Below are 10,792 nucleotides of genomic sequence, written 5' to 3'. Positions count from 1 at the left end.
TTGAATTTTGGTTCAAAAGGTCTTTCCCACTCCCAATTTATAAATCTCATGTTTTCTACTTTTATAGCTTCCTTTTTAACACTTAAGTATTTAGTAAATTTTGAATCTTCCTGTAGGGCATGAGGAATGTATCACACTTTATTGTTATATAGATGAATACTTATCTGTACCAACATATTCTTTTCTTTTTGCTTTTTTTGAAGGTCCACACCCTACTAATTGTTTTGGGATGTTAATTTTATCATATGCAAAATTATCATATTTATTTACAAATGTTTTTGGCAGGACAACAAACGTGACCTCAGGATAAGATAAAGTCAAAATTTTGATTGCAACATCCTGCATTAAGATTCAGAACTATGTAAGGTATGTTTAGCAGGTTTTCTCAGGTTAAAAAAAAAAATGACTTCTAAGAAATTTAAGGGTGTGTCTTTTAGACCATATTTGCTAGACAACAGAAATCCTAATAATCCTATTCACAACAGCCTCACACATGGCCTAAGCTAGAGAATGGTCTTTGTTGGAGAGATTTGTAGGTGTTGCTTTTGTCTTAGGGAATAAATCTCACTGAGGTTCATAGGAAACTCATGAACTTTTAAGAGAATTGTATTAGTAGAAATATTGCCAGATTGGACTTCAAACGATAGAGACAATTCAAAATGAAAAGAGATTTTAGAGCCCTCAAACTTTATAGACAGGTAAAAGGCCGAGAACCCCTCTCAACTAACACATGTCCATTCTTGTGAAAAAGAAAGGATTGATTAGCATGTATAAGAAACCCAGACCAGCAGAGAACTACTCTGAGGAAGCAGGACTGAGCCCTGGTGAGAGAACTGGTGACATGTGCCTGGCTATGTTTCAGAATGGCTATGGACCAGTAACTCATATGTGCCTCCTGTTCTCTACCCTTTTAAGCAGGAATGTCTGTTACAGTTATCCTGTGACTCCTCCTAGCTGTGTGGTGGCAGATGACTTGTGTTTTTATTCTACAGGTCTTCAGATTGAGAGAAACTGTGCATTAGAAACTGCACTCAAGGAAGATGAACTCTAGGGACCTCAAATATACTTGGACATAATTTAGATGATAAGATCCCAGATTTCAAGCTTGAGAATGGTACAGTATTGTAATGAGACATCAAATATTGGAAGGGACTATGCATGAGTGTATTTTGCACACAGGAGAGATGCAAATCACTGGGGCCCCAGAGGAAGATTATGGTATCTAGTTGCTGAAAATTGTTCCCCCACTGAACCATGCCTCACAGTATTCATGCCCTTGTGTAGTCTCCTCTCCTTAAATTTGGGCTTGCCCTGTGAATTGCACTAGATAAAAGGTATATGATAGAAGTGGTAATGCATGACTTTCAAAGTTAGGCTAAGAGGTCTTTTAATTTCTTCCTTGGTCCCCTGCAATGCCTGTATTTCAGACACACCCTCTTGGAGTCCTGTCACCATTTTGTGAGAATCTGAATCACAAGGAGAGGCCACACTTGTAGGCACCTTTGTTGACATCCCCAGGTGTTGGCTAGCATTGACTGCATGTTGTATGAGGAGCTGTCTTGGACACTAGTCAAGTCGAATCTGCAAAGGACTGTAGCCCTAGTCAACATCTGACTGCAACCGTGTGAGAGACCCATGGCAAGCACTTCCCTGAATTTTAAGTTTTACTTTAAACAACTTCAGTTTTTTTTTCTTTCTTTCTTTCTTTTTTTTTTTTCCTTTTTAGAGACAGGGTCTTGCTCTGTCACCCAGGCTAAAGGGCAGTGGTGTAATTGTAGCTCACTATAACCTCAAACTCCTGGGCTCAAGCTATCTTCCTGCCTCAGCTTTCTGCATAGCTGGGATTATAGGCATGAGCCACCACCTGTGACCCAATCCAGGTATTTTGACATTTAATGTTTTAATTATTTTTCAGTCTAAATAGTTTTATGACTTTCATTATTATTCACTTTTAATTTTAAAGTTTATATGACAAAGAGTTTCAAACAAAACAAAATTAGACAAGACAGTATTATGAATCCAGACATACAATACTATAATACTAAAATATATCCACAATGCACATCCCCAATATCCATTAACCCATGTACAATTTTACCCTTCCTACATCCCATCCATATTACCATCTACATTCTACCACTATACCTCTCCTACCATCATTTGGAAGCAATATCCTTAAGTATTTGATTATATGTTTCTAGAAGATAAGGATTTTTTTTCAAACAAAAGCATAATATTATTGTTGTATATAAACATTTAGTAAAAATATTTCATATCATAAGTATTCAAATATTTAGCTGCCACAAATTTCTACTTGCTGATTAAATGTCATAATTTTTTTATGTTGTTTGAATCAAGATCTAATTTAGATTCATACTTTGTGATTGATTAATATGTCTTTTAAATCTCTTTTTAACTTATAAGTTCTTTCTCTTTCTGAAATAATGTATTTGTGGGAGAATTTGCAATGTTTTCCTTCATGTACAAATTTTGCACATTACATACCCATTATATAATTTAACATGTTCCTTTGAACTCTGTGTTTTCTGAAAATTAATAGATATATCTAAGTTTAAGCAGAATTAGCTTTGATTTTTTTTTTTTGGCATTTTTGTAACCTCACAGGTAGTATTTTATTCATTTATCAAGATCCCCTGAGTATCTATTTCACTTTTTGTAATGTTAGAAACTGTTGGTGTGCAAGCCTTAGATCCATTATTTCATTATGAGCTGCAAAATGGTGATCTTGGAGTTCAGCTTCTATGTGGGATATAAAAAGCTGCAATAAAATGTTGCTTTCACTGTAACAAGGAGAAATAAAATGGGATAATATTTCAAAACTATAACCTTTCTTGTACTCATCAGTGATCTGAGGTTGCAAGGTAACCAAGTGGAATGGATTGATTGATTCTGAAAATGTTCTATAGGATTTGACCATAAATAAAAATTGATCAAGCTTTGCCATTAACATTTGTGCATTTTATGGTATATAAATTATATCTTAATAAAAGAGAATTCCATAGCAAATCTTTTTATATGTAACTAGTTTATATAATAAAATATATATACATTTTTAATAAGAATATGAGACCTAGAAATAAACTAAATATATATATATCCTATATATGTATATGTATCCTATACAGAAAAAACTTTAAAATACTGAAACACACATAAGGAGACTTGAAAAATGACAATTAAAAATAAATAAATACAACCTGTTCTTGGATAAGAGAACTCAACCTCGAAAAGCTGACCATGTTCCCTATGTGAATGCACACATTTGATGAGATTCCAACTTTTTTAAAAAAAATAACAAAGTTGATTCTAAATTTCATATGAGAAAATAAAGGTGTAGTTGAGAAAAATAAGAGCAATGATGAACTATCCCTATGAGATATTAAAATATACAATTATGACAATTAAAATAACATGATATATGAATACACAGAGAGAGCAAAGAAACAGACTAGAAATTCATTAAATACCCCACAAAATGTGTGGGAATTTAGTATAGGATAAAGGCATCCTTTCAAATTAGTGTGCTATGGGGGAACTATTTAATAAAAGCTTGTGAGATTAAGTTGTATTTATGTTTCACTCCTGTGTGGAATTTCATGCTTTTTCTTAATTATCTACTGTTGTCCCTGTAAGACAATTATGTATTTCTTCACATTGTCATGTGGCTTGTGTGCCTGCCTGTGAGAAAAGTCACAGCACTCCACCATCAATCTTATAATTAAAGCATTAAAGCCAGGCTTGGTCATGTGACTTGCTTTAGCCAATAGAATGTAAGTGAAATTGACATACAACTCATTTGAGCAGAAGCATTGAGTCATTGCTTGATTCAGTTATTTCTCTTTTCCCTTTTCCAGGAGGATGGCACATTCTCATAAATAATACTTTGAGCTAGAGTTGAAACTGACTCAATAATCCCATAGACTTTTATTTTGGATAAACATAGAAATTGACCTTTCCGGTCTTAAAACTTGAAACTTACATTTGTTTTACTGACTTCCTTCCTCAGGAAAGGAACTTTAGGCCTCTCAAAAGAAAGTATAAAAGAACTGAAACTCACCAGATCACCACATCCAGACAATGAGACATTGGATACCTCATTCATCATAATTGCTTCCTTGTCCCTCCCTAGTTCCCATTTTCTTACAAGTTGTTACATTTGTTCCCTGCTATATAAACCCCTGGTTTTAGTTGGTCAGGAAGATGGATTTGGTACTGAACTCCCATCTCCTCAGCTGCAGGACCCAATTAAAGCCTTGTTTCTTGGCAATACTTGTCTCAGTGATTGACTTTCTGTGTAGCAAGCAGCAGGACCTAGACCCGGACCCCTGGTATTTCAGTAATAGAATCTGTTGTTATTTTCATTTCTCAATGAGAAAGCTGAGGCAGTGAGGTTAAACAACTGCCCTACAAAGGACATGAACTCAAAAGAAGACATTCATGTGGCCAACAAACATAAGAAAAAAAGTTCAACATCACTAATCATTAGAGAAATGCAAATCAAAATGACAATGAGATACCATCTCATGCCAGTCAAAATGGTGATTATTAAAAAGTCAAGAAACAACACATGCTGGTGAAGTTGCAGAGACAAAGGATTGCTTGTACTCTGTTGGTGGGAGTGTAAATTAGTTCAACCATTGTGGAATACAATGTGTGGCAGTTTCTCAAAGATCTAGAGGTGGAAATACCATTTGACCCAGCAATCCCAGTACTGGGTATATACACAAAAGGATATAAATCATTCTACTATGAAGACATAAACATACATGCACATGTATGTTCATTGCAGCACTCTTCACAATAGCAAAGACATGGAATCAACCCAAATGCCCATCAATGATAGACTATATAAAGAAAACATGGTACATATACACCATGGGATATTATGCAGCAATAAAAAGGAATGAAATCATGTCCTTTGCAGGGACATGGATGGAATTGGAAGCCATTATCCTCAGCAGACTAACGCAGGAACAGAAAACCAAAAGTCGCATGCTGTCACTTATAAGTGGGAGCTGAACAATGAGAACACAGGGACACATGATGGGGAACAACACACATTGCCGCCTGTAAGGGAGAGTTTGGGGAGGGAGAGCATCAGGAAGAATAGCAAATGGATGTCAGGCTTAATACCTAGGTGATGGGTTGACCTGTGCAGCAAACCATTATGGCACATGTTTACCTATGTAACAAACTTGCACATTCTGCACATGTACCTCGGAATTGAAAATAAAAGTTGAAGAAAAAAAAGAAAGAAACCCTCACTGGGGGAAGGGATAGTGGAAAATAAATAAATAAATAAATAAATAAATAAATAACTGCCCTAGTGACTTAGTTGGTGAGGCAGGGATGGAATCAAGATTCAAACCTAGGCAGTTTGGCTCTACTGTCTAAAATTTAACCACTGTACAATACTGCCTCTTTCCAACATATTCTCCATTTACTCCAATCATTTTTGCCTCCGGTCAAATCAATTTTTGATGCTTTTGCTTAGGATATTCTTTCTCAAGAAATATTTATGCCTTCCTAATTATTAATCAGTACTACATACTTTTGCCTTTAGCTTCTAAGTAAAATCTTCCTAGATCATTTTTTTTCTAATGTTTCTTAGAACTTTATTTAAAATTATCCTTGATTTGACTTTATATACACATTTGGAATACAAGCAAATATGTTACACAACTGTAATCTTAATAGTATTTGAAATAATATAACTCATCATGTGAACATGCTATTAATGTCTGAAGAATGATTGACGCACCAAATGATAGCTTGACCAGAAATACATATTTATTCAGCAAACCTTTTTAGTGTCTATTTTATAGAGACAAATAGTGCCATTCCTTCTAAGTAAATGTATAGGACAGAGAATCCAGCAAAATATACAGCCTGTATGGTCCTCAAACATTTCCAAGCTCTGTATCTATGGAGAAAAGAAAAACGTAAGAAGGTTGTAGGGTTTCCTGAGGAGCATTCAGTTGAGTGTGGGCAACAGAGTGCGTTTATTCAGGGTCAGCAAACTTTGTCTGTGAAAGGCCAGATGGTAATTATTTTAGGTTTATATGTCATGTGGTCTGTCATGACTAATCAGCACACAAAGGCAGCCATAGACAATATTAATAATAAGTGTGGCTATGTGCCAATAAAGCTTCATTTACAAAATTAAGTGTAAGGCTAGATTTGGTTTGAGGGGTGTGATTAGTTGACCATTGTGTTGAAGGAAGCCCAGTTAGCTGTGAAGTGAAATGTTGCTTTTAGAGATAGCTGTCCTACAAATAAACAAAGCTTATTGACTTTTCTGGGAGTGAATATCTGAAATTGGAGGGTCCACTACAGAATAGGCTTGCTACGCCGCAGTTTCGTCTCGGTGTGAGGACACGCCATGTGGATTGTCTCAGATGTAGGAAAAGCACTGTAGAGAATTTAAAATGTAGGGGCTCTTGGAGGATGGGTTAATGCCATTTAGTACTGGTCATAAACTGTGACCTCTTACCTGTGCTGCAGGGGGCGATATACTCAGCAACCACTGACTCATCTGAAAGATACATTGGGTGAAGGAAGAAACAAAAGATCTATGAACTAGGGACCGTGGTAAATCTGTCTAGTCACTTTACTACTGGAGAAAAGCATGCCCTATCAGAATTGTCAAAACTTCACGTAAATAGACCAGAATTAAACAGGATCATTAGCATATTTATATTTTCTTTCCCTGAGACCAGAGATGCAGATTGAAGCCTGTTCAGACGGCATATGTTCAAATTTTAAATTCTTGGGAAGATGATCATAATTGCATTAATCTGTAGTTCTCTCTTCCATGACCTCTCTGCTTCTATTCACTTTGTTCAGCTTGCTCCCTTAATTCCTTTTCTAAGATTATTGTTCCAGCTTGAAACACTCCTCCTACTTTTATAGACCCCCAAAATTGCATTCATCCTCTAGGATCCAAATCAGATCTTTCTTCCTGTTTGTTCTTCCTGAACACCAGCCTTCTGTGCTGTTTTTGCCTCTCAAACTTATTGCTTAGCTCACTAACACTCATTTGTCATGAATAGTCTTTCCTTGTTATATAATCTTTTCATCTGTACTATGTTACCTATGTCTCTAAACTACTTGAAGGCAATGACTATATATTATCATTCTTTTTAAATTCTTCAGTTTCTGACTCAAAAAACACTAATTGATAAATTTGTTCAGTAAATGTTTTTTGTTTTGTTTTGTTTTTTTTTTTTTTTTGAGACGGAGTCTCGCACTGTCACCCAGGCTGGAGTGCAATGGCGCGATCTCGGCTCACTGCAACCTCTGTCTCCCGGGCTTACACAATTCTCCTGCCTCAGCCTCCAAAGTAGCTGGGATTACAGGCGCACACCACCACACCAGACTAATTTTTTGTATTTTTAGTAGAGATGGGGTTTCACTATGTTGGCCAGACTGTAGTAAGTCATTTTCATAGTATACATCTTGGAGGAGAGAAACAAAAGATTAATGTTGACTAACTGGGCTAAGAACAGGATCAGCTGTCACAACAGGATCCATTTCTTGGCTCTGGTTAAGATTAATTGTTTCATTTTTCTCTCACTCACCTGTCTCATAGTAATCGTAGACTTTAACAATTGCTGGCTTCAAGTCTCTTACTGGGATGTCTTGCAGAACCATGAAGGAAAAACTTAGTGTCTGATTTGTCACCTAAAAGGAAAAGTGGGAGTAATCAATAACCTAGAAAGCCTCCTTTCTCTCATGAGCAAAACATATTCTTATTGTTCTTTGACTCTTTTTTACCAGTGTCTTTAGGTGAGCAGACATTTGTGGATGTCAAGATGGGTTTTACAATGCATCCTGGGGAACTCTATTTACAGTCAACAAATTTTCACAGATTTTCTTCTAAACAATTGAGACAGCCCTATTATTTTGTAGTCCCTTGGTATGAGATTAAATCTTTGGGCCCATGTGAATGTGTTCTAAGCTGGAGAAACATGGTTTCATACAACCTGTAATTAAAACCACAAAGTATTCCTTCTGTTTGGATACATAAAACATTTTCTTTGTTTTATGGTCTTATTTGAAAATATTCATAAAATCCACATTTTATTTTATGGTGATATTTTAGAATGTTAATATTATCACTAGTCAACCACTGGGATCATATTTATTCATTTTGTGGAGGTGGTCTTTAACATAACAGGCATGCATGATAAACCTTTAGTCCTATTGATTTATCACTTCAAATTTAATATTTATTCATATTGTTGGGGAGTGGGGTCTTTAAAACAAAAGGAATACATGGTACGCCTTTTGTTCTATTGATTTTATACTTTAAATTTCATGGAAATATTCATATTCCAATTTTAACATAATTGAAAATAGAACAGAACACTACATGGAGTTCAAAGGAGATTTCCCCTCTTATTCTTCTCGGAATAGAGAAACTTTCTGGAAGGTCATTGCTAATGATTGTTTTCCTTATATTACTGACTATTTACTATTCTAGGAGAGAGACTCACTTAGAAAGATGACCTATATGTAGTCTCAGCCAGGATGTCAGAGCCCTCACCTGTTCCACGTAAATGAGGACATGGTTGTTGCTCACTTCTGTCCGGCTCACGGAGCTAGATCTTTCAAGCTGGAGAGAATTGGAAAACTCAGAAAGTTAGAGAACAGATGTGAGAATTCTGTGAAATCTAGAGCAGATTGTAATAAGGGACAAATGGTCGTTCTCCGAAGAGAAGAAAGCTAATTGTTTTCAGGTCAAGAGTTCCACTATTCTTCAATATCCAAGTAACACATTAGATCCTCTGGCATCTTTGATAAGTTTAGTTCACGTTGGTTTTTTTCCCTTCCCCAACTTTTAGTGCATGTCAGTCAGTTTGGGATTTAAACCGTATCCTATCTTTCTTGGGTGGTTTTATTGTTTTGTGCTCATGTGCTTTAAATTCCTAACTAACCTATGAGTGGCCTAAGGGTGGGGACTCCTTGTGCATTTCTCTGGTATCATATATGTCCCTTAGCTTAGGGCCAAATAAATAGTTCATTTACTTCCTGGGTTTGGGGAAAATATTTTTTTTCGAGGCAGGATGATGTTGACATGGTTTTGATATTGGTGTGGTCTTAGTTTGGAGATACAGAACATACTTTTGTGTGAGGTCTATTAGGATTAAAATACACCTACCATTTTTACTGTTGGTTTCAGGGGAATAAAACCAGATACCATCTTTACATCAACAATCACCATATTGGAAGCAGGACGGTTTCCTGTGTAACTGTAGTGTCAAGGAAAAAAGAAGTTAGGGTTTTATATGTAAAAGAAAGCCAAATTTCTGCTTCCAAGAGTCACCTTAAGCCTGTCTGTCTTCAATACGTTGTCCCAGCAATATTCTACAAAGGTCAGTGTTCCCTGGACATGTGCAACATTGACATTGGACACATGAATATACATCAGATCTGCCACTTGCTAAAATTACAGATGTTTAAGCATCACCCCAAAACTATCAAATCGAAATCTTTGGTAGTGAATCTTGCTAACTGGCATTTTTAACATGTCTATGGTTTTTGCACACCTCATGTATATGGTTCATTCATGATTTAGTATATATTACTTTTATATTTTTAGTAGAGAAAGGATCACATCATAATGATAAAAGGTTAAATTCATTTATAGATATATCAATTCTAAATTATATTAATCTAATAACATAGCTTCCTAATGCACTATTAATTTCTGGTAATTCCACGTTACTTTGGGGCCAAAGATCAGGTGATGAGGTCAGAATGTCTTACCTGATGGTCAGTGAGATCTGGAAGCTGGTGTGGGCTTTGTGTCCATCACAAGTTTGGGGCACAGTCTGCACTTTTAAAGCAAACGGGGAGTCCTCTTTCTCTGGAAGAATATTGTATTTCATGGATGTCTGTGAAACAGCAAAGACACTATCAGTTTCTCTCTATTTCTGGGACCCTTCACTTCCTCATTATTTAATGTCTCCGGAGGTGCCCTTTACTTTCTCAGGAAGGAAGGAACAGAATTTCCATTTCAATTGGCAAGTTTAAAGTGGACTCTCACCCATATAACCTTGGAGCCTCACCTGAAGATACACACATCTTTCTCCAGTTACTGTTATAACATATTCTCCAGGGAGCTCTGGCAATGAGATCTGCTGCAATAACAGGAGGTTGCTGTTGTCTACTTGGAAATTTGTGGAAAAGGTCCGTGAATCCTGAATGGTGACTCGTGCAGTTTTCTCAGTTCTGGTGAAAGTGGCTGCTCCATACCTGGACAGGGCATGGAGAGCCACCACTGTGTCCTGGAAGAGATGAGAGGGCAACCGCCCCAAAGAGTAAATTTTTGGTGTCTGGGATTTTCCTCCAAAGTCTGTGTTAACCTGCCACGAGGGAAGCTGACTTTTTACCCCTAAAGTAGATCTTCACTAACTGCCTTTCCTTTTTCTCTGCCTTTCAGGCATTATCAAAATCATGCTGCAGTTTCTCCAAATGAAATAAAAGGCTAATAGTGTTTATTAATTTCACAATTTGTTTTCATTGATAGTCCTTTTGGATATGTCCTTCAAAGAATAGGTCTAAAACTAAGAAGTTAAGACAAAAATAGTGACCATTTTTAAGTAGATGATTGATGACCAGTTAGATGGAAGAGGGATACTGTACATAAAAATGGTACGAGACAAGTTGCACTTTCTTGAGTTTCTTTTTACCTTCATCTAGTTTGTTTTTATTTCCCCTACCTAATCTCTCTAAAAAACAAAAGTTTCACTATGTAGATCCTAAC

The 10,792-nt window shown here is 36.2% G+C and overlaps 1 protein-coding gene across 1 annotated transcript in view; it reads right to left on the bottom strand.

Moving 5' to 3' along the window:
- Positions 1-5,789: 5,789 nt before the first annotated feature.
- The window catches only part of LOC112634300 (pregnancy zone protein), a 58,579-nt gene continuing 53,576 nt past the window's right edge, over positions 5,790-10,792 (bottom strand). The window contains exons 30-36 of the mRNA XM_025401532.1: positions 10,095-10,313; positions 9,793-9,920; positions 9,185-9,275; positions 8,570-8,638; positions 7,602-7,704; positions 6,515-6,556; positions 5,790-5,944 (exon numbers count right to left, since the gene is read on the bottom strand). Coding sequence (XP_025257317.1) covers positions 5,922-5,944; positions 6,515-6,556; positions 7,602-7,704; positions 8,570-8,638; positions 9,185-9,275; positions 9,793-9,920; positions 10,095-10,313 — 675 coding nt within the window. The 3' untranslated portion in view covers positions 5,790-5,921. The remainder of the gene's footprint in view (positions 5,945-6,514; positions 6,557-7,601; positions 7,705-8,569; positions 8,639-9,184; positions 9,276-9,792; positions 9,921-10,094; positions 10,314-10,792) is intronic.

The sequence above is a fragment of the Theropithecus gelada genome, chromosome 11 (genome assembly GCF_003255815.1).
Source record: "Theropithecus gelada isolate Dixy chromosome 11, Tgel_1.0, whole genome shotgun sequence".
In the NCBI taxonomy this organism is placed as follows: Eukaryota; Metazoa; Chordata; class Mammalia; order Primates; family Cercopithecidae; genus Theropithecus; species Theropithecus gelada.
Note: the sequence above shows the minus strand (reverse complement) of the source record. Positions and strands in the feature narration are given on the sequence as shown.